Here is a 24,276-nt window from a genome sequence, read left to right on the forward strand (position 1 = left end):
TCTTATTATAGAGCAGGAGAGAACTATGCCCAGCATCTGACCCCAGCCTTCTCCAGATGCTGGAGCCTCCCTGCCTTTCTTGCAGATGCTGAGACCACAGTCTAAGTTCCTACAGTCTCCTCAGCTTTGTTTGTGATGGTTAGTTACTTACACAGAGCTCATTCCAGTGGGATTCCTGCATCTCTCTACCAAAGCGAAATGGCAAGGGAGGGTGTGCCAACAGGCTTGTGACAGCGAGGGTCCCTGTGGAGGAGACACTGGTCTCCTGAGCCTTCTGTGTTGGCTTGGAGGATATTGCCTTACTCCAGACCAAAGGCTGACATCTCTGGTGTTTCCTTGCCTACTCAGGGTGACATTCATTGTGTCAGGAGGAGAAGCCTCAGGCATGGGAAGGAAGGGACCAATTAAGTGTGACTCTTCTCCCTTTCTAACTTCCTGTACTGGCTAGTTTTATGCTAACCTGACACAAGCTGAGTCAGCTGAAGGGAGGGAAGCTTAATTAGGAAAATGCCTCTATGATCCAGCTCTAGGACGTTTTCTTTCTTTCTTTGTTTCATTCATTCATTCATTCATTCCTTTTTTTTTAAAGATTTATTTATTTTATATGAATACACTGTTGACTGCTGCTGTCTTCAGACACACCAGAAGAGGACATCTGATCTCATTACAGATGGTTGTGAGCCACCATGTGGTTGCTGGGAATTGAACTCAGGACCTCTGGAAGAGCAGTCAGTGCTGTTTTGTTTTGTTTTGTTTTGTTTTGTTTTGTTTTGTTTTTCGAGACAGGGTTTCTCTGTGTAGCCCTCCCTGGCTGTCCTGGAACTCACTCCGTAGACCAGGCTGGCCTCGAATTCAGAAATCTGCCTGCCTCTGCCTCCCGAATGCTGGGATTAAAGGCAGGCACCACCATGCCTGGCGCAGTCAGTGCTCCTAACCACTAAGCCATTTCTCCAGCCCCTAGGGCATCTTCTTAATCAGCAACTGATGAGGAGGGCCCAGCCCATGGTAGCTGGTGCCATTCTTGGGCTGGTGGTCCTGAGTTATACAAGAAAGCAGGCTGAGCAAGCCATGAGGAGCAAGTTAGTAAGCAGTACTTCTCCATGGCCTCTGCATCAGGTCCTGCCTCCAGGTTCCTGCCCTGTTTGAGTTCCTTTCTGGATTTCCTTCATTGATGAACAATGATGTCGAAATGTAAGCCAAATAAACCCTTTCCTCCTAAAGTTGCTTTTGGTAACGGTTTTTTATCGTAGCAATAGTAACCCTAAGATAATCACTCTCTTTCCCCCATACCCTGAGGTATAATTATGCTGACAACCTCAGTGCCCAGAGGACACATGAAGCTCCCTCTGGGGGTTGCTTGTTAGATAGACCTATAAGATGCATCCATTTATCCCTGGAGTCTGGACCAGTTTGGTCTCTGGACTGCCGGATGCTAGAATCTTATACAAGTCAGGGGTCTGGGCTCTTCTTTACCTGCTTTGGTGTTTTGGTTCCATTTGGCCTTTAAATATCAAGTAAGCAACTGATCACAGCTGCCTGTATGGCTTCCACCCTTTCCCTCACCCCAAACTGTACCTTTTGCACGCCCTCAAGAAAATGGAAGCATCTGTTTGCTTATGAATGAAGCCTGCCCAAGGGCTCTGGGGTCTATCCACAGTGCTCAGCACTACCTGAAACCCGCCTCTGTGCTCACGTGTTTTTACCTAGCTGTGTAGATTTTCCTTGGTTCTCCCCATTTACCCTTCATATTATTTGATATTTTATCATATTATGGATTTTTTTCCAGAGACTTTCTGTGTATCCTAGCTTTTATTCTTATATAACCTAAGCTGACCTTGAACTTCTAAACTTCTAAACTTCCTGCCTCAGTGTCTTAAGGACTGTGACCACCATACCAGGTTTCCCTCAAATGTTTTTGCTTGTTTTTTTGAGGCAGAGTCTCACAGTGATGCCATCCTAACTGGCCTTGAACTCACTACATAGACCAGGCTGATCTGGAACTCACAGAGATCTACCCCTCCTGAGGTAGATACCCTCTTGGTAGAAACCCCTCCTGGTTTCTTTAAAACTTGTTTTTCAGATCCACAGACTAGAACTGGGCATGGTGGTCTATGGCTGTAAGCCTAGCTCTCAGGAGGTTAACAAAGGAGGGCTCGAGTCTGAGGCCCGCCTGAGCTACAGAGTAAAACTGTCTTAAATGAAACAATTTGCAGTTGCAAGAAGGGGGACAATGGGCTCTTGTAGAAGCGGATCTAGAGTCACTAGCTTACTCTTTTGCTCTGTGTGCTTTCTTTAAGAGGTAGTTTGGCTGTGTTTTATTAAGGCCATATCAACTAGTTTACTGAGTCACACCCTGTATCCGCTTGCTAGCTCCCCTCCTTCAGTCAAAGGTGCCACGGTTTAGATCTTTGGATGGATGATGTTATCTCTGGCTCCCTTGCCTCGGCAGCAGGTTTTCTGGGACCCAGTCCTCAGAGCAAATGAGCAGATCAGAGGTTCTCACATTGTTAGAGCTTGGCTCCACGTTGCCCAATTATCCCCCCAGAACGAAGGCATTGGTAGAGCAGGATCTGCAGGTGGCTGAGTTTCTCATTTGCTGCCCTGCAGGTGTCTTAGCGCTTGAGCTTCTGGGGAAGTGGCCTCTCCCCTCTCTGTAAACAGCTGACCCAGAGAGGAAGATGCTGAGACCAGGCATTTCTGAGACCATGCAGGGTGGGGACATGCACCCGTCCTCATCTCTGCAGGACCCTCCACAGGGCGGCACAAGCCACGTGCTCCGCAGGGGCTCAGCTGGGCAGCATTCCTGAGCTGCTGGGAAGAGGGGCCATCCCCAGCTATCTTTCCCATGTGGTCCTGAGTCATCCAGTTCCAGTCTTCCCTGTAGGATTCCTTGGGGTCTCAGAGAGCAAAGCTCGGCAAGCACAGGGCCTTGGCAGCTTCTCTTTGTCTTTACAGAAGGGTGGAGCTGATGGGAACAGATGTGTGATCTGCTTCTCTGAGGGTCTACATGCTCCCACAGAGACCCTTCTAAATGCCCCTCTCTCTTTTTTTCCACAGGCAAGTGGCATCTTGGGCATCATGGCTCTTATCATCCCAATTTCCGTGGTAAGAATTCTCTTGGAGTTTGTTCCCTAGGAAACAGAAAGTGAGGATCTCTGTGTAAAAGAATGCTATGTGCATTTGATACCATTGTAGCCCTGGGGATAATCTATGTCAGGGCATCTTTACTTCCAAAGTCACGTAGGAACATGTGGGGGACCAGTGCTCTCATCCTCACATCTCTCTTTCTAGAACCTTCCCTGGCCCCCTACTTGTTGCCTGCCAGCCCAAAGACTAGTCCACTGTGGATCTGCCTTAGTTAGGGTTTTATTGCTGTAAAGAGATACCATAACCATGGCAACACTTACAAAGGAAAACATTGAATTGGGGCTGGCTTACAGTTTCAGAGGTTTAGTCCATTATCATCATGGTGGGAAGCATGGCTTTGTGCAGGCAGACATGGTGCTGGAGAAGGAGCTGAGAGTTCTACATCTTGATCTACAGGAGGCAGAAGGAGAGTGTGTACCACACTGGCGTAGCTTGAGCATAGGAGACCTTAAAGCCCACCCCACACCCACAGTGACACAGTTCCTCCAGGAAGGCCACACCTCCTTATAGTGCCTATGGGTCTAGGGAGGCCAATTCAAACTACCACAGAACACACATTTCCTTCCATCTCCCAGTTCTTGGTACCTTAAGGGAACGTTCTACGACATCCTGAAGTCACAGATAGAAAGAAGTGAGAAACTGGCCTGAGGGGTTTGCTAGAGCATGAACCTGTCTTGTGGACCTAGAGAGAAGCAACTGTCTCCCGGCCTCCTTCTGCAGCCTTGTTGAAGAAGGCCAAGACCAGGCTGCCAAAGTGGATTTTCTGAAAGTAACCACTCAGTGGACGCCCTCTCTGAATATCAGATTTGCTAAAATATGAGTAATTTCTTTTCAACTTGTAGTTGGTGCCTCTGCCCCTTCCCTGGCCCTTTCCTTTGCTTATGGGAGCCCACACACTGTCCCTTGGAAGCTGTTTGCCATGTCAGCAAATGCAGCTCTCGGTCCTACAGACGTCTGCCTATCTTCTCTCGCCACTCTATACACAAATAGGTGGCCTTTTCCTTTAGTGTGATTCTCTTCACTATTCCGCAAACTTCTCCCTCACCTTTCCCCAGTGTCTCTAGCCATGGCAAAGGCCTGTATTGTGCCTCAATGATCCCTTTATAGGAACACAGAGGGCAGAAAATGAAGCTGTGCCATTTAAAAATAGTTAGTGGAGGAAATAAACACCAAGCCTGTCCACGAACAACAACAACAACAACAACAACAACAACACTCCAGAAAGTGTGTCCCCCTTCTCAGCCTTCAGGCCTTACTTCACATAGGAGGGGATGGGTTAGATCCGTTGATGACATCTTGAACAATGTTCCTGGAGTCCCTGGGTAGAGAGGCATACTGAGACTGGGCCCTGCTTAGAAGAGGGTCCAGGATGGGTTTTTGAGTCCGACCCAGGAGTGGGAAGTAGGAAGAAAGAGATCTGCATATTTGCTGCCTTTGCCCTAGATAGTGCTGGAAGTCTTCTTGCTTGGGCACTATGGGTTTTCTTGGCTGCTACCTTCTGTCCTCTCCTGTGTTTTGTACCCAGCCCATGTATACTATCCTGGTTCCCATGAGCCCCTGCGTCTTCCTTACAAACCCAGCACAGAGCATATCAGACAATCACACAGTCCTCATATGCATCCACATTTGCCCGCTTCTCTTGGTTATTTCAGAGACCAGGGCTCCGGTAAACACCGAGGCTTCTCACGAGTTCTGGGTCTGAGGATAGCTGATGTCTAAACCAGGAGTTAGCATACAGCATGGGCCAAATCCAACACGCTAGGAGTTTCTCTAAATACAGTTTTTATTGGAGAACAACCATGTTCGTTTTTGTGCATGTTGCCCATGGGTGTTCTGGGCTACAGCCTTGATAGACTTCTTGGCAATAAAGTCTGAACTATTTAGTCATCTTGACAACAGGTGAAGTCACAGTTTGGGGCTCTCATTTACCTATGAAGAACTCAAATCTGTCTGTACAAACCAGGTTGACATGGAGCCATCAGGTTTTCTTCAGTACTGGTAACGTTTACCAGCCATTCTACACTAGTCTGGTTGCCTTTCTGTAGTTGTGGCATACACCATGACCGAAAGGAACTTAAGGGGAGAAGAGTTTATTTGACTTATACTTTCAGATCATAGTTCAAACACTGAAGGAAGTCAGAGTAGGAATCTGAGGCAGAACCTACAGAGGAATTCTGCTTGCTGGCTCTCTCTCTCAAACCTACGCTTAGCTAGCTTTCTTGTATAGTCTGGGGCTACCTGCCTAGGGAATGGTGCTGCCCACAGTGGGCTGGGTCTCTCTACATCAACGAAGGAACAAGACAGTTGCCCACAGGCATCCACAAGCTAATCTGATCTGGGCAGTCCCTTATTTGAGACCCTCCCCTTGTCAGGCCACCCTATGCTATGTCAAGTTGACAGTTAAAGCTCACTGGGACATAAAGCGCCTACTGGTGAATAGGGATATAATGTTCCAACTTAAGGAATGCAGTGCTGAAGGGGAAGATGTTGTCATTTGTGCTGGCAAAGAATCTGAAGGCCGTGATAGGACTATAAAGACAAAAGAAGGAGGGGCTAGCAGGCTGACAAGGAGTAGGGCATTTTGTAGGAAGCTGCACTAGAACTGTGTTGGGCAGTTTCCATGCAGTTTCATTGGTGAGAGTTACAGAGAAAGCCATTCCCGGCAAAACCACTGGGGTTCCAGGGTATGAGTCTCATGAGGAATGGAGGCAGCTGGTTTAGGATAGGAAGTGTGTAGATAAAGCAGGCAAGGGGCAGATGCAGGGGCTGAAGAGGCAACCCTCCTTGCTGTTTGCCAGGCCCATTAAGAGCTTGAGTTGTAGAAGAGACAGGCTGAGGGAGACTGCCAGAAAGGGATTTGGATCCCAGCGCTCACATTCTTACTTCCTTCCTTCCATTCTGCCTCCCAAATCCGAATCCTCTCAATGTTTCAAGCCTTTTGCATCTGGGAGTAACTTCCTCCCCTGAGCTTCTGGTTCCATTCTGCTGGGATTGTAGGCTTACACCGTCACACCTGGCTCATCCACTTTTCGTGCCTTAACATACCTTACTTTCTTTGTTTAAAAATGTAGTTTAGTTTTGTGCGTGAACACACACACACACATTGTGCTGTGGGATGCGCATGGAGGTCAGAGGACAACTGTTGGGGTCATTCCTTCCACCATACAGTTGTGGAGTCTGAACTCACATGGTTAGTCTTGTGGGCAAGTGCCTGTACCGGCTGAGCCAGCTCACTGGCTCCATAAAGAAAGCTTCTTGAAGGCAGCATTTTGGTTCCTTAAACTGTCATGTAGGCAGTAAATTTATTTCATCTTATCAGCCCCCCCCCTCCTGCCCCGTGTGTATTTATAACTTTGTGGAAGATTCTAGATGGTCAGAAGTTTTTAGTACTTCCTCCTGTTCTAGGTTAACTCCCACCACGAAACATGGCACGGGGCTAGTCCTACAGGCAAAACCCCAGCAACGTGATTTTCTTTGCATACTTCAAAGGGATATTAATCAAATCCTCTTTTAATTACACACTCCGGAGTACTGCAATATTAAATCACGGGAAATTAAATTTTCGTCTTGAGTGTAAGAAGGCAGGCATGCTGATCAGTGGTAAGTGGGGGTGCTAACCGATCGCCTGTCTTCTAGGCTTCGATTACTACTTTGGAATCCCATATAGCAATGACATGGGTTGCACTGATGCTCCAGGCTACAACTACCCTCCTTGTCCAGCGTGTCCACAGAGAGATGGCCTATGGAGGTAAGACAGTCCAATGCATTGGCTATGGGCTTTAAGTTGAAGTGGAGTTGAACTGAGTTCTAGAACAACCGAGTGAGATAGATGTGGAGAGACGAGACAGCACAAAAGATAGAGAATACATCCAGGGAGTAGGTTTCTATTTATGTCCTAAGGCAAAGATGGGAACTACAATTTTTTTTTCCTGTTGGAATTTTCCAGAATCACTGAATTGTTTAGCTCACCTGGGGAGAGCCTTGTGCTGGCCAAGGTCTCACACAGGTGCAACCTCCCTCCTCCTCTGCCTGCTGGCTTTGTTCCTAGAGTATTAGCTATTTGCCAGACCCAGACATGGGACATACGGAGAGAGAGACAGAGACGGAGACAAGAGACAGACTGACAGAGAAAGAGGGAAAGAGAGAGAGAGAGGGAAACAGAGTCAAAGACAGGCAGAGAGTTGCTAAGCCTTACCGAGGCAACAAATTAGCTCAGTCTCTAAACTCCTCTCTCTCAGAGCCTATGCTGTGCTTGTTTCTAAGGCCTCAGGTGTCTGAATTGCTTAGGGAAGGTCTCAGCTGACTCATTAATAACATAATAGTTAATATAATAATGGTTGTTTATTGAGAGGTTGTTACATTTAGGGCACATCCCACCCTTACCTGTAGGTCCATTTTGCCTTGCCTAGGTCACAGCAGAGATGGCAGGAGACAAGAATCCAGATTGCAGCCTGAGTCTTTAAGCCCAGGGCCTGGGTCCTGCAGGTTTGGTTCTTAGTGCATGGCTGTTGGACCGGCACTGTCACTGTCATCACCTGGTGCATATCAGACACACAGAACTCCCTCTGAGGTCTGCACTTAACAAGACAGCAGGTGACTGTGTGAAAGCCTGGTGCAGGTCTTGCTGCCTTTCTTACATAGCTGTGTGTGGCCTACGAGTCACCCTTGTGGCCATATCATGGCCTGAAATATCTCAAGCGATATCTCCGTCTCTTCCCCTCAATCTCTCTCTCTCTCTCATCAACCTGTATCACAGTCTAACAAGACCAAAGGCATTGGCTTGTTGGGTTAGACTCTAAATGACAGTGGAATTCAATCGAGGCAATAAAAAGCTGAACATTCCAAAAAATAGGGAATAATCAAGCCAACATCTTAAGGTTGTGGGTTTTTTTTTTTTTTGGTAAGTATTTATTTTATCTTTATGTGCATCTGTGTGCATCTGTGTATAGGTTTGTGCATGTGAGAACAGGTACCCAAAGAGGCCAGGAAAGGGCATCAGATTCTTGGAGCTGGAATTACAGGTGATTTTGCTTCATCTTATTTGAGTATTGGGAACTGGACTTGGCTCCTTTGCAAGAGTAACTGCTGAACCATCTCTTTGGCTTCAACTTTTTTCTTTAAAATAAAAATGTGTTTGGCAATGAATTACCTAGGTGGACCTCGCCCCCTACGCTTCTACACCAGGGTATTGTGTGTGTTTGTGTGGTGGGGTTTTTGATTCTCCCCAGCCCATCTCTAATTGTCCTTGGGCGGGGGGGGGGGGGGGACACACGTGTGACACTGCACGCTTCTTGTCCAGTTCTTGGTGGTGACCAGGGCAGAGAGCTGCTTTCTGTCCTCCCAGAATCGCCTGTCAGGGATACGGGTGACCCCAGGCTAGACAAGTGCCGACCTCTGAGACTGAAGATAACTCACTCAAGATCGTGTTCAGAGGAGAAGGCGTGTGGCCTGTTAGATTCTCCTCAACCTTAGGACCCATGGCGGAATTTGTTTTCTCCAGGAATTGCTATCCTTCTGACTTTTTTCTTTTAACTGGGTGTCACCCAGTTTCTCCATGCTTTCTAAACATGGTTCTAAATTAAAACTACCATCTTCTACACTCTGATTACTAGATTTTTTTTCCCCTCACATGAAATCCTGTCATGGACTTAGGACAGTACCCACAGTACCCATTGTTGCTCATTCCAGACAGAGTCTTCACTGAGACCGAGCAGTAGAGAAAGCCAGCAAGGAGAGTGTTTGTTGGTAGACTACTGAATGGTTCACACCTGTTCATAACTCAGTGTCTCTCACTTGCAAGATGGAAGCCATAACGTCCCAGGCCCATAAGCATCTCACCAAGTTATTTTGGGGGTGGCTGGCTCACCCAAGGAGCACAGACATCTATTCAAAGGGAGTGGAAAAACGAATGGGTGACCTGCTAAATCCCTTGGGACCAGCTATGCAGTGTTTTGTGTCTGTGTGTCGCTGCACTAAAGCTTTCTGTGTTTTGCACCCAGGAACCCTGGGAGGGACTGTTACACAGATGTTGCCCTTCCTCTCTATGAAAACCTGAACATCGTGGAGCAGCCTGTGAACCTGAGCGGCCTTGCACAGAAGTACGCAGAAAGGGCAGTGGAGTTCATTGAGCAGGCAAGGTAAGGAGTACTGGGCCCCGCCCCTATCCCCTCTTCCACACCTACCAAGTCTTCCTGACTTGCCAGGACTGAGGCAGAGTTTTATAATTCAACAGATAATTTATACATGTCTCCCCTATGCTAGTAACATTGGAAATTGGGCCTAACAGACTCTCTGGTCCTAGTTTAGAAGTTCCTCAAGTATGTTATTGGCCTCCCTAAGACTTTTGACTATCCCGCTTTGCTTAGCACCATGGTTGTGTGCATTTTTTCTTTCTTCTCCTACTGGAGCGTAAGTTCCTTGAGGGATACACCTGCCCACTGCATTCTGAATACTCACGATACTTGTTAGCAGGGTATATGAGTTCCTTGTTGCTGCTATAACAAATGACCATCAACGTGGTGGCTAAAACCAACAGTAACCATAGCAACAAGCTTTCCACAGATCTGGATGATGCTAGATGTCTAAAGCCAGTCCTAAAGGGCTAGAATCAAAGGGTGAACAGGGCTCGTTCTTTCTGGACTCCCCAGAAATAATTGTTTCTTGTTTCTCTTAGCTTCTAATAGCTGCTGCCTTTCCTTGATTTATGGCCGCACCATTCTGATCTCTACTTCTCTTGATCCCTTGCATGGTCAAATACCCTTGCCGCTCCCCCTCTTTAGACATTGTCTCATAGTCCGGGCTCTGCCACTCCTGATCTCCCAAGTGTTGGAATGTGCCACCACACCCAGGCTTCTTTTAAGGACATTAGTGATTAATAGTGAACCAGGAGCCAGATGGGGTGACACTTTCCAGCCCTCAGGAGGCAGAGATCATGGCCAGCTGAAGGGGGGTGGGGGTGGGGGAACAGGTCAACCAGGAAGTCTGAAGATGGATCTCATCTCAAGATCTTTAACACAATTAGACCTGGAAACTGCCTTTGCCATGGAAGGTAAAGCCCCCCCGATTCCAGGGACGAGACTTCAGGTGTGTTTGAGGGTTGTTGTCTGATCTCCCACACAGGACTCCAAATACACACATCCACAGGGCCCACAGTGCAGGGATGAAGAGATAGTTGAGTGGTTGAAAGCGTTGGCTGCCCTTGCAGAGGGTCCAGGTTTGGTTCCCAGAACCCAGCTCACACTCATCTGTAACTCTAGTTCTGATGATCCGATTCGTCTGCGCTCGAAGGGCACTGCACACATGTGGCACACAGACATACACACAGGCAGGATACCCATACCCATAACATAGAATTGAAAGAAAACACTTAAAAAAAGTGGAAAGCAGGCCCCATCTGTAGTAAGCAGTTGTTACCTAGCTGCCACCATTGATGATGGGTGAGCCAGGAATGCAAGCCTGAGCTATCAGATCTTTCCAGTTTGGGGGAGAGACAGGAAACAGTCTTAAAATGTTAGAAACTACTAATTAAAAAAAAATCAAGAGAGGGCTGGAGAGATGGCTTAGTGGTTACAAGTACTGGCAGCTCCTCCAGAGGACCAGGGTTCGATCCCAGCACCTACAACTGTAACTCCAGAGGATCTGACACCCTCATACAGATATACGTGAAGGCAGAGCACCAATTCACATTAAATAAAAGTTAAAAAAAATCATTAAAATAATAATGATAATAACAGGACTCCAGGTGGCTCAGTGGATAAAGGCACTGGCTGCTAAGCCCCACAGCATGAGTTGAATCCCCCGGGTTGTGTGAGTGGAAGGAAAGAACCAACTCCTAAAAGTTGTTCTTTGACCTCCACACGCCATGGCACCTCTGCATAAACTAAATTAATGTCCAAGAAAGCAAACAGCACAGGCGACAACAGAATCCACCCCACCGTGTGTTGTACGTCCTGGTCCTGGTCTGGCCTGGCTAATGGTGGCTAAACGTGTGATTGCTTCCATCTCCCAAGGTCTCAGACACCTCAAGGACAGTGGAACACTTCTCTTCGGTTCATAGCCGTAACTTAAGTAAGGGATGCTGAGTTAAAATGGCATTCTCTCGGGATAGCTGAACAGATCAGCTGGCTGTGCAGGGGGTCCTACAGCCCTTGCTCGGCCATGTTGGACTTTTCTAGAGACACCATGAAGGAGGGCAGATGTGTCAGGTGAGGTAGACTTATTTGTGTGTGCGCTTCAGAATATGCCCCCACTACTTCAAATCTCAGAGCAACATCCCAGGATCTTAGCGGTGGCATCTGAACGACCCCCCAGATATCTGACGAACACTGCCAGTAGTTTTTCTCAGACTGCTGATAGAGACAGAGCCAAGCTTTTCTGATCTGGAAGGTTGAGCATCTCCCAGCTCCCTACAGCTTAGGGATGGTTCTAGTTTCCTTTGCCCTGCAATGAGCAGATGCTTCATAGTTGGCGAGGGCAGTTTCCTGTTGTTTTAGAGTCTCAGCCTTCTAAGCAGGAGGAGTGACAGCTGGCTGGGGCTGGGGACTGTGTAATGCTTGCTCTGCAGGGGTGTTGGAGCCTAGACATCCATCAGTTGGATTGCATTGAAAGGCAAACCAACTGATATTCTCTTAGTATCAAAGGAAAAAAAAAGTGAAGAATTGGCTGTTTCCCTAACTAAAGTAATGAGTCATTGGCTTTTAAACTTTACAGAAGGCAGTCATAGGGCATGCAGGCTTCTTTAAGATTTGACCTGCCAATTCATCCATGACTTTCTTCACTGTAGCAAGCAGAAAAGTCCCCTGGACCTGCCCACATCCGTGCTGGCTAGTTTTATGTCAACTTGACACCAGCTAAAGCCATCCCAGAAGAGGAAACCTCAATAAAGAAAATTCCTCCATAAGATTTGGCTGAAGGCAAGCCTTGCCGGGTATTTTCTTAATTAGTGGTTGATAGGGGAGGGCACAGCCCATTGTGGGTGGGGCCATCCCTTGCCTGGTGGTCCTGGGTTCTATAAGAAAGCAGGCTGAGCAAGCCAGTAAGCAGCATTGCCCATGGCCGCTGCATCAGCTCTTGCCTCCAGGTTCCTGCCCTGCTTGAAGTCCTGTCCTGACTTCCTCCAGTGATGAACAGTGATGTGGAAGTGTAAGCCAAATAAATCCTTTCCTCCCCAACTTGCTTTTGGTCCTGGTGTTTCATCACAACAACAGTTATTGTAACTAAGACAATGATATGCCTTCCACTTGGACCTGCTTGTCAAATCTACCAGAACATGTGCATTTTTTAGGCATCAGACAAAGCTCTAAACAGGGGAGCAGGCAGAGAGTGACATGGGTTCTCTGGAAGCATGAAGCCAACCAGTCCTATGTTGCTTACTGGGAACAGAGAACATAGAGAACCTGGCAAGTAAGGGTGGGTCAGTTAGGCAGAAGAGTAGATGTTGACTTGATGAGTTCAAAACCAGAGTCTTCTGGAAAATCTGGTATGCGGTCAATACCCAGGATGTTATACCTGTATTTCTATGTCTCTTATACTTCGAAAGTTGACACCCAAGCCCTTAGTCACACAAGACATATTTAACTTTATGATACAAGCTGTCATTTACAAAGTGCACAATCAAGGTATGAAAGACAGCAAGAGGGGATATGGTAGCACACGCCTCTGACCTCAGCGTTCCATTCATGGGTCGAATGCAGGAGGAGCTTGAATTCAAGGTAGCTGGGACTTCATAGTAGACACACAGACACGCACACGCACACGTGCACACAAACCTTATGTTTTAAGTAAGTTTATGTTCGGTGGCATTCATAGTCATCATGTGTGTATGTGGCCTAAGAGGGCACGGGTTGAACACACCTTCTCCAAGTGGGATATTATTAGGACGTGGGAACCTTTGGAAGGTGTTTAGGTCGAGGTAGGGTCAGGAGGATGGAGCCCCCGTGATTGGATTAGTGTTCTTATCAGGTAAGGATAAGACTAGTTTCTCTCTCTGTTGAGGGTAAAAGGAGGTAGTGTCTGAGGAAGGAGACACTCCTAGGTGCTAGGACTGGGAGAATAAACATTTGCTTCGATTCACCCAGGCTGTGGTATTTTTGTTGAAGCAGTCTGAGCTAAGATACACGCTCATTCAGACCAGGGTCCTGATGGCCTGTAGACAAAAAAACGGACCTTCAAGAGCTGGAGCCTAGGTTTTTATTTTTTATATTATTTTTTTCTCTTTTCCTTGATTTGCTGATGTAGAATGTGGTGCTCTGAGCAAATTAGCCATTACCTTCATTGGGTGAAAATGGGTCTTGAAAGGGAATCTAGAACCCTGGTGCATTGGTGCTGGGGTGGAAAGGAAGATGGAGAGGGAACATCACCATGGTAAGGGTGCTCAGGGAGAGGAGTATCCCACTGAGCCACGCCTCCAACCCCGCCTCAAGAAATGTTTACAACAGCCCCGTAGGCATGTACACAAAATAGGTATACAGACCAAACGTGTACCGATAATAAATCATAAAAAAAGATAATTTTCAAACCACCCTGTGGCGTGCATGCAACTTAAAGCATCCGTTAAAGATGAGATGCGCTTCTTTGCTTTTATATGAAGAAGTAACTCCTCCGCAGCGTATGCAGTACAAAGCGGCAGAAGTACGTTCAGTTAGCATTTTAGAAATGATCGGGAAGTCTGTCCTGATGTTGAGCCAAACTCATCGAGCGATTTTAAGAAGTGAAAGGGAACTCAAATCAGCCACTCAAAAAACTTGCATGAAAATTAATTCTTATTGTGTCTATTTGCCTGCATGTATTTTGCCATGCACACGCAGTGCCTGTGGAGACGAGAAGAGGCTGACAGGATCTGGTGGTGGTGGTAGTGTTGGAAGTTAAACTTCAGGCCTTACTGTCCATCAGGCAAGAATTCTACCTCTAAGTCATACCCCCAGGCCATTTCTTTCCTTTTTGTTTTGAGACAGGGCTTCACTAAGTTTTCTAGGCTGGTCTTCATCTCACTATGTAGCTCAGTCAGGCTTTGAACTTGTGACCTTTCTACACCAGTTTCCCAAGTAGCTAAGATTATGGGCCTGCCCCCATGAGACCAGAGAGACTTGGCCTGGCCATGCTAGCTCCCTCAAGCCTTTCATTCTGAATTTGCCAGAGGAATCAGGTTTAGTGTAGAACAGAGCCTTGATCTAAATGTCTTTCCCCTTTGGTCACATGTTGCGTGTAGCTTTTGCTACCCTGTCTAAGCTCCAGGAACAGGCCACATTACCAGCCCCTGCCCAGAGAATATTGGATCACTGGATGAAAAACACAGATACACACAGTTGTCCAATTTCAACTTGCCTTATTGGCTCAACTGCTAAGTACCTCCAATCTACCTTGGCTAGCATGCCCTTCCCAGAACTCCCAGCTCAGCCCCCTAAATCTGTACTCAATTTCAGTTGCTCAGTCCCAGCTCAGCATTCCCGCCCCCCACCCCCACCCCCCATAGAAGCGGCCTGTGGTCACTCCCACCGAGATCTCACATGGCCAGTTGGCTTTTTTCTCTCTGAAGCAGGGCAAGCTATCCCTTCCCCCTCTCCTGTGTCTCCTGCTTGCCTGTGGGGGATCCAGAAGTTCTGCCTGTTCCTTCTGTTCGGCAATTGAGCCCATGGCATCTTTACTGGTAGACCAAGAACCAACTGGGGAACAGGACCTTAGCATCAGAACCATCCCGACATCCACGCGCATCTTGAGATTCCTTGTGGCTATATCTCCTGGAATTAACATGGTGGTCCGGATGCTTGGACTCTGAAGTGCAGCACAGAGCACAGACTTTGCTCTAGGCAGACTTTGAGTTTAAATCCAGGCTGTTTATTATTAGTGGCATAACCTGAAGGAAGTCCTTAAATCCCTCTAGATGTATGGTTCATTGCCTGAAAGGAGAAACTGGAGTTATCCTAAGGATGGACCTAGACACCAATCCTATGTAATACCTCTTACTATTACAGGATACTAGCCATCATTACGGTGCATTGTTTTTCTAATCAGCTAGCGAGTTGATTTACACATTTTCTTATAATTAGACAAATGAATTTTCCATGTGCCCAAGGGTTGGTCCTGTGGTGGGGTGGTGGTTGACTGCTGAGGCTCTGGACAAGACTAGCCTCTTGCAAAGGCTCTGAGTTTTCCCATTTATTCCAGCACCAGTGGAAGACCCTTCCTGCTCTACGTGGGCCTGGCTCACATGCATGTGCCTTTGTCTGTAACTCCACCATTGGCACACCCACAGCGCCAAAGCCTGTACCGTGCAAGTCTCCGGGAGATGGACAGTCTGGTAGGGCAGATCAAGGACAAAGTTGACCATGTGGCAAGAGAAAACACACTCCTCTGGTTTACAGGTAAGGTAGAAATGTCCAGCTGATATGTCTGGTATCTAAAATATAGCCACACCCGGGTCTACGGAGAGCAGTGTCTGTCATGTGATGTTTTTAACAGGGAAGGGGCTTCCTATGAACTTGGGGCCCTGATGATATTCATTTGCCTGACCTCTGAGCACGTTGTCTGTTGGGTTCTGCAAGATCCGGTCACAAGAAAGGTTTGTGCTGACAGAGCACATACTTTGCTCATCCCACAGATGTTGACTAGGACCCTCCAACTATTCACTCTTCTTGTTAAAGAGTGGCTTTGCCATTGTGAACTTGTGTAGTTCTTTTCTATCTCTTCTCTGGTCCCAATGATTGTGGTTGCTACTGGTCCTATCTGTAGTCAGGTGGCCCTAGAAGAGCTGAATTAATTATCCCTTTAAAGGGCTCACATCTAGCTAGATACGATAGTACACAACACTGTTTAGAATTCTAGCGCTTCAGAGTCTAAGGCATGATTTCCAGTTCAAGGCCACAATGGGCAGTATAGTAAATTCAAGGCTACTCTGGGCGATATACAGCAGGACTCTGTTTCAGAAGAATCCAAAGGTGGTGTGTGTGTGTGTGTGTGTGTGTGTGTGTGTGTGTGTTGGGGGGGGGCATTCCATAGATATTTTGTGCCTCAGGTTTCTATGTAGCAGAGTGGCAGCTACTACTTTGGATTAAGTTGAAACCGGGTTTTGAAAATATGCTGCTGTGAGAGTTGAATCTATTCCACTGATACTGTGAGGTTGAAAGATGTTGGATTTGGATCTAGGTGTATCAAGGATGCTTAGTGTCAGTTGCTGGGCTGAGGTTAATGGTAGTAGTGGACTGCAAGTGGGATGTGAGGGGAGAGGTTAGGGATGGGTCAAGGCAAGCCCCACCCCCTCTAGGAGCCTAGTATGGATGTGCTCACTGACAGAGTTTTAGCTAAGGAGGGATCTGTAAGCCCAGCACTTGGGAAGCAAAAGAAGGGGAGTCCATGACTCCACCATGTACTGACATTCATGTTGCCAAGGAACACTTTACATGTGGAGAATCATGGTTGTCTTTCTGTCTGAGGTCTGCTGTGCACAGGGTTATGACCAGAGAGGTGTCTCTCAGAGACCCACTGACCAGATCCTGTTTCTTTTTCTGGTTCCCAGGAGACAATGGCCCATGGGCTCAGAAGTGTGAGCTGGCAGGCAGCGTGGGTCCCTTCTTCGGGTTGTGGCAAACCCATCAAGGTATCAAAGAACCTCGTTCAGTGTGATTAGATCCACATGGGAAGCTGAGTGCTGGCTGTGTATGGGGTTTTGTCTTGGGGACAGCCGCCTTGCTTGTGTCCTGGCTTTCAGGACATGAGAGGAGGTGTGCATTCATGATGGTTCATCTCTTTCTGTCCTTTCTCTCTATTCGTCCCTCAGAGGACCAGGCTTTGTCCTGACAAACCAGTCCATAAACCTTCCAGTCCATGCGCTGGGCCTTAATTCATTTGACTGTCTGTGTCTTCTCTCTCTGTCCTTTCACTTCTCTCCCCCGACCCCTTCCGTTCAACCGTTACTTCATACTATCTATTCAAGAAATATTTAGCCCACAGTTCTGTAAGGTTGGGATTTGATATGGCTGTTGTTTTGTTTGGCTGGGTCGAAATATGTGGCCTTGGCTGGCCTAGGACTTACTATGTAGATCAGGCTGGCCTAGAATTCACAGAGGTCCTCCTGCCCCTGTCTCTGGAGAGCTGAGGTTAATGGTGTTTGCCACCACGCCAGAGTCTTTGTAAGGCTATTATGTATACCATCGCTAAACCTTGTAACCGAGGGTAACAGCAATGGCTTCACTTACAGACGAAAAGAGGATCCCAAAGAAATCCTCTGTCTTTGGTTGCACTATCGATGAGAAGATGCCAGGTTTGCCTTTGTATTCAAAGTTGGTGCTGTCTCCACATATCCAATGGCCTCCTGCGGGCCATTTCTGGCTCCGTATAAACATACTCGAGCCTGAAACTCATCTCCCATCTGCTCTGGAAATGTTTCCAACAAGGAAGGACCTTACCAGCCACTCTGGGGATGGTCTGGTGTGTGGAGCAAAGGTTTGAAAAGTTCCGTATGCCTCTTGATGCACAGTCTCCTCCTGGAAGCATCTGCTTCATGGAACTCATTAGCCAAGGGCACAGTGCTCGTACATGATGCTCATTGCAGTGGGCCAGAGACTTAGCTGGACATAGTTCAAGTACTCAGCAAGGGGAGTGTTTAAAGGAGTCATATCCATTTAGAGAGACCACTGAAGAAACAGTAAGTAGATGGACATTGATTGACTTGGAAATATTTACATTAAATAGTTTTTTCTTTTTTAGTGATTTGGAGAAACCATAAAATAATATGCGAAGCCTATGCATGCTTTGTGCAAAGTATGGCTCCATTACATAAAAGTAAGCCCATGTCCTTGCAGAAAAATCTTGAATACAGTATCACAACTACAGGAGATTAATGGTGACTCCTCTGAGTTTAAGAGGGAGTTTACATGGGATTCCTAATCCTTCCCTCCCATGATGGACTGCTACTGTTTCATAAAAAAGAAAATAAAAAAAAAAAAAAAGAGGGATTGGAGATGTAGCTCGGGGTTAGCGTGCTTGCTCAGCAATGTGAGTTTGCCATATAGCACTGAAAAAATAAACATTAAAGCTGTGTGGGTATGACGTCGAATGGGGCTGTAGCTCAGCCTCTAGAGAGCTGGCCCAGCACGTAGCTCCATCAGTAGGGTGCTACTAGCATGAGCTCAGTTAGTAGGGTGCTTGACCAACATGTAGCTCAGTCTTTTGTTCAGTCTCCATCACATAAACCAAGAGTGGTGGTGCGTGCCTGTAATCTCAGGTGGAGGCAGGAGGATTAGAAGTTCATGGTCACCCTTGACCCTATATAGTAAGTTCGAGGCCAGCTGGGATATGTGTAACACTGTCTCAAAACCACAATAAAAAAGAAATAAGCCGGGTTCTGCCCTTCTTTCCTGGCCTGAACATTTGCTCAGCACCTGCTGTTTTCTGTCCTACCTACTTATTGAGCATCTGCTGTATGTCAGAAACAGTATTTTCCCCCCAGGGATACAAAGACTAACAAAACCTCTGACCTGAAGGAAACCGGGCCTGTACTAACACTTCTCAGGCTGGCTTGAGTAGACACAAGATCCTGTGGGGGATCTTGCTAAAATGAAGTTTCAACCTAATCGGTCATCAATTGCTGATGGCAGTTTTGCATTTCTGTGGCACTCCAGGACAGTGCTGATATCACTGGCCACTTTGAGAACCACCATCTTAGAACAAGGTGGTCTGTGATACCTGAACCTATAATTTGTATCTCCGGACCCATGGCTCCCCGAGATGGGCACAGTGGTACAGTGCTTGTAATTTTAGCACTCAGGACACTGAGACAGAAGGTTTGCTACCAGTTGGAGAGCAGCCTTGGCTTCATAGTGAGTTCAAAGCCAGTCTGAGATATGCAAGGAGGCTGTCTCAAAAAGCCAAACAAATAACAGTATAACAATAACCACAATGTTAAAAAACAAAAGAAAACATGGTTCCCTGGTTGTTACCTATGTGAATTCTACACAGGAAAATAAATCCTCTGTGTGTGTGTGTGTGTGTGTGTGTGTGTGTGCTCATTGTGTGTGTATGTGTGCTCATGTGTGTATGTTCATGTGTGTGTGTATGTCTGGGTATGTGCTCATGTGTATATGCTTGTGTGTGTGTGTGTATGTGTGCTCATGTGTGTGTGTGTCTGGGTATGTGCTCATGTGTATATGCTTGTGTGTGTGTGTGTGTGTATGTGTGCTCATGTGTGTGTGTGTCTGGGTATGTGCTCATGTGTATATGCTTGTGTGTGTGTGTGTGTGTGTATGTGTGCTCATGTGTGTGTGTGTCTGGGTATGTGCTCATGTGTATATGCTTGTGTGTGTGTGTGTGTGTGTGTGTGTGTGTGTGTGTGTGTGCTCATGTCTGTTTGTTTATGTGTGTGCGTGTCTGGGTATGTGCTCATGAATGTAAAGCTCCTGTGTGTGTGTGTTGTGATTGTGTGTGTGTATCTGGGTATGTGCCTATGTGTATATGCTCGTGTGTGTGTCTGTGTGTCTGCTATGAAGCCACAGATACATTGAATTCAAGCTCCTCCTGCATTAGCCCCTGAACTCAGATATCCCAGGCATGTGCTACCATATCCAATAAGCTAAGCATTATCCACAAGGAAAGCAGAATTGGGATCTTCGACATTCAAAGGATGCTAGAGTCAGGGGAGAACTTGAAATCTATGTTCCTCCTCACTCTCCGGCAGGAAATGGAGGCTGAGGAGGTCTGCTCCAGGCCAGCTGGTGATGGAAGAGGGTCAGGTGATCTGGGTTCATTCCACAGCCCATGTGACTGTGGTTGCTCCCACCTTTCAAAACCTGATCGTTGCTTAGCTGTCTGGAAAATCCCGTGTTGTTTCTTTGAACTACGTGGTTGTCAAGGAAAACATCATTAGTTCCCCCCCCCCGCCCCCAATCATTCTAAGCCAGTAGGGGGAAGGGTGGAGAGATAAAGAGGCCTATTGGCTTGGGAGCTTCATTTGGGAAACTTTGTAATAGGGATGGGAAACTTTGATCTTCCATGTTGGGAGGTGATAGACCCTCTTCATTTCCTGAGTAGAATCAGATGGAGGCTTTGCACAGGCTCCCAGTGTGGTGTGTGTGACTCCTACCAGGAACTCCCTGAGACTCAGTTTCTTTATAGCAGAAACACCCTGGGCATCCCTCTCTGAATGGAAGCTGGAACAAGCCCTCGGGAGGACTTTCCTACAGAACTCTCAGGCAAATGATGCGTGGATGAGCTCAGAGTGTCCCGTGACCTTGTCTCAGGGAACTGCTCAGAGCTGGGCTCGGCTACCTTCTTGTTACATGGTTTTGGGCAAGGCTTTCTGGCAAATTTTATGACTTCTTGTATCTGTGGGCACACTTGGACTGGTGAGGGTGTCAGAGATGGGTTCTATTCTCTTGTTTTTAGAGTTCTCAGAATGAACCTTGCCTGAAAAAAAAATGTCAGAGTAACTCTCTCCACACCGTCCGTACTCCATGCAGCTTCCTGTCCGTGATTCCAAGCCTCCTTTTCTCTCACCGCCCGGACCGCTGCAGGGGACTAACTCTGGAAAGCCTGGCGGAAGCCTTCCTGCAGCTAAAAGGAAGCTGTGAATGAAGAAGTGGGTCCCTCTGGACCACCTGCGCCTCCTGACCTAGGTTTCTGTCCTTGGAAGCCCACACCTCCCTGCTATGAAGCCAGTCTCAAGAGCCCACAAAAGGGAAGACAGTGTTTTCGCAACAGAGTAGGACAAACAGTCCTGAGAGCCTTGCTTCTCTCTCCCCAAGCCAGCTTGCTGTGTCAGACCACGTGCTACCTTCCCCTGCTCCCACGGCCCCCCTCCTCATCTTCTCTTTCTTTCTTGGCTAGTCCATCTGGCTCAGCTGATGCGATGAGGCAGCGTCTCCTGGAGTCACCTTTTCACCCTGTTGCTAGAGTCAGGATGCTCTGCATGGCAGGGTTCCTGCCTTATTGGGATGAGAAGAAACTGAACAGGGTGTGTGTGTGTGTGTGTGTGTGTGAAAGAGAGAGAGAGTGTGTGTGAGAGAGAGAGAGTGTGTGTGTGTGTGAGAGAGAGAATGTACATGTACATATATATGCATGCACATATGCGGGTGCGTGCATGTGTGTGCGTGTGTGTGTGTGTGTGTGTGTGTGTGTGTGTGTGTATGTATCTCGAGCACACACTCGCAGGGTGCAAATCAAGCTGACCTTCTCCCAAAAGAAGAGAACCTGACTGTCCTAAGTCCCTGCTTTCCCCAGGCTGCAGTTACCTGCCTGTGCTGGAAGTCTGACTTCTAGCCTATCACATTGAACCTGGCTCATACTAGGTCCAGACTCTACACCTTGTCTCTCCACCCCATCTGACTGCTCCTCTATCTGGAAAAAAAATCTTCCTTTGTTTTAGCTGAAGAGCAGAAGTGGTCTTTCCTCTCCCTTGGTGATGAGAAAACAGTTAACTTGGCATCATCTGTACTTCTAAGAGAGCTTGCTTGTCTGCAATCTGACCCTATCAGGCTGGTGCATCAAGCTTCCCACTGGGACACAGATCTCCTGGCACCCTGAGCCTCCTGTCCAGTTGTGGGATTAAAGAGAAGGTAGAGAAAGGTCAGAGGTACTGCATACAAGTTGATAGACTGTTAGCTGCTGGGTCTAGCTAGGGTATGGTTTGACGGTAAGAACGCTGTGGAAATTGAAGTCTGTCTTTTTCTAACCTTTGGTCACTGGCTTGTTGCAATGTTCCAATCACCAGACTTAGGGCTACCTCAGCCCAGCTGTAGTTCTGGGTCCCCCTGAAGCCTGGCCTCTCTGTGCTTTTAGGACACTGGTATTCTATGGCTATCCTTGGCAAGGATATGCATTTATATCTAGGAAGGAAACTGCTTCTCTGGAAGGTTATATAGGCTGTCCTTCAGTGAGCTTCTCCAGAAACCACACATGGAGATGCCAGTATGGGACAAGCAAGCCAACTAAAGGACTCTTCACATTCACATCTGTCAGCTGCAGACAAAGATCTGGCAAACTGGCCTTATCCGTGATGCTCAAAAGTCTTTAAGAAGGAGAGTATCAGGTATGCCGGTCCCTCAGAAAACTGCTGCTTTAGTGTTCCAGCTGCCAGGCGGGCCTTCTTCCTCCCTGTCCCCTACCACTGCAATGTTTCTCATCCGTAGGTATCTTGAGTTTTTCTGTTGCCCATGTCTGTGGCAGGTGCCGTGTAAAAGTACCTTGCTGTGCGTGCACTTGCTATGCATGATCTTACATAACTTCCCACAGCCCTGGGAGATAAGTATAGTCATTTTCCACTTCATGGCTAAGAGATGGAGATTGAAGGCGGTTATGAAGCCTGCCCAAGACTATCTGATCAAAGGAGTGGCCTTCCGAGTCAGGGCTTGGATCTGCCAGGTTCTTAAGGTGCCCTTCTGACCACCCTGTTCATACACCTCACAATCTGGTTCTTAGGCCATCGCTGCCGTTATAATCATCTAGAATCAGGGTCCTTCTGCCGTTCATGCTTCCTAGTCAGTCAGAGTTTCTGGGGGAGAGAACCCAGAAATATGAATGTTTGGGGGAAAAAAAGCTTTCATATTGTGTGTGTGCATGTCTCTGTGTGTGTGTGTGTGTGTGTGTGTGTGAGAGAGAGAGAGAGAGAGAGAGAGAGAGAGAGAGCCTGTACTGCACTACCATGGCACACAGGTGGATGTCAGAAGATAACTTGCAAGAGTCAGTTCTCTCCTTCCACCATTCAGATCCGGGGCATTGAACTCGGCTGATTAGGCTTGGCCGAAAGCTCCTTTGCCACGGAGATAGCCCTCCAGCCTCTGTATAAAAATCATTTAAACGGACACAGCACACGTATGGAAGTCAGAAGATGACCTTCAGGAGTCCTAGGGGTAGAACTCAGGTTCTCAGGGTTAAAGGCAAGTATCCCTAACTGCTGAGCCACCTCACCGGTTCGGAAGTCCATATTTTCCATGAGCTCTTGTTTGGCCATGCTCCTGTATGAAGAGATTGGCACACCTCTCTCGCTGAGCTGCTTGCCTTTCTGACTCAGTGAGACATGGTAGTTGGACCCTTTCCGGGAAAGGCTGCCTGCTATTCCCAGGCGTAGGCAGCAGAGTTTTGGTCGGCTTGCCCCTGCCGTGATACATTGCGGAATGGCACTCTACTTCTGAGGCCAGGGAGGGAAGAACAAGTAAGCAACTTTATGAATCATGGTTCTGTTTATGTTTTGGTTGCTGAGGCTAAATATTTATTGCTTTAAGTAAGAGGTTCTGCATTAATTAGAGTCATAACTAACCACAAATGCATTGAAACACGGTGTCAGGGTCATAGACAAGCATCTCTGGACAGAAAGCCAAATACAGCTCACACTTTTAATGTGCCGGAGCCATGGATCCAAGCACTAAAGCTTATCTAAGTTAACAAATAGCTTTCCAAATCGAAAAAGTGCATAGACATTTATAAGCTGTGGGCTCAGCTGTTTCTCTGCTGTAGCTTATGAAGTCATGGTTACAAGGCTATGGCATAAGGGATAAAGATGTGGTCCATTTAAAGCCTGTGGTTAAGAAGGGTAGCAACCAGAAAGTTCCAGATGCCAAGAAAGCAATAGCCCCCCCCCCAGGACCTCACGGGGATGACATTAGCTGAAATACCCCACAAAGGGGAGGGAGAACCTGTCGAGACCACATCCAGAGGTTAAGCATGGGCCCCCTTGTTGAGGGATGGGGCCACCCACCCATCTCCAGAATTTTAACCCAGATTGCTCCTGTCTAAAGGAAATACAGGGACAAAGAGCAGAGCAGAGACTGAAGGAAAGGCCATCCAGAGACTGCCCCACCTGGGGATCCATCCCACATGCAGACACCAAACCCAGACACTATTGCTGATGCCAAGAAGTGCTTGCGACAGGAGCCTTGTATAGCTGTCCCCTGAGCGGCTCTGTCAGATCCTGACCAATATAGATGTGGATGCTCACAGCCAACCATTGGACTGAGCACTGGGACCCCAATGGAGGAGTTAGGGGAAGGACTGAGGAGCTAAAGGGGCCTTATCTGGCATCAATGGGAGGGGAGGCCCTTTGTCCCATAAAAGCTTGATGCCCCAGTGTGGAGGAATGCTAGGTTGGTGAGGTGGGAGTGGGTAGGTGGGTGGGTGGTAGGGAGCACCCTCATAGAAGCAGGGTAA

The 24,276-nt window shown here is 47.5% G+C and overlaps 1 protein-coding gene across 10 annotated transcripts in view; it reads left to right on the forward strand.

The window, feature by feature from the left end:
* Arsg (arylsulfatase G) overlaps nt 1-24,276 on the forward strand; it is a 99,998-nt gene that overhangs the window by 45,267 nt on the left and 30,455 nt on the right. For all 10 annotated transcript variants that reach the window (XM_006534349.4, XM_030246381.1, XM_006534348.2 and 7 more), the window contains 5 exons: nt 3,058-3,105; nt 6,784-6,895; nt 9,147-9,284; nt 15,310-15,506; nt 16,658-16,738. In XM_006534349.4, the coding sequence (XP_006534412.1) occupies nt 3,058-3,105; nt 6,784-6,895; nt 9,147-9,284; nt 15,310-15,506; nt 16,658-16,738 (576 nt within the window). The remainder of the gene's footprint in view (nt 1-3,057; nt 3,106-6,783; nt 6,896-9,146; nt 9,285-15,309; nt 15,507-16,657; nt 16,739-24,276) is intronic.

This window comes from Mus musculus, chromosome 11 (genome assembly GCF_000001635.26).
Source record: "Mus musculus strain C57BL/6J chromosome 11, GRCm38.p6 C57BL/6J".
Classification (NCBI taxonomy): Eukaryota; Metazoa; Chordata; class Mammalia; order Rodentia; family Muridae; genus Mus; species Mus musculus.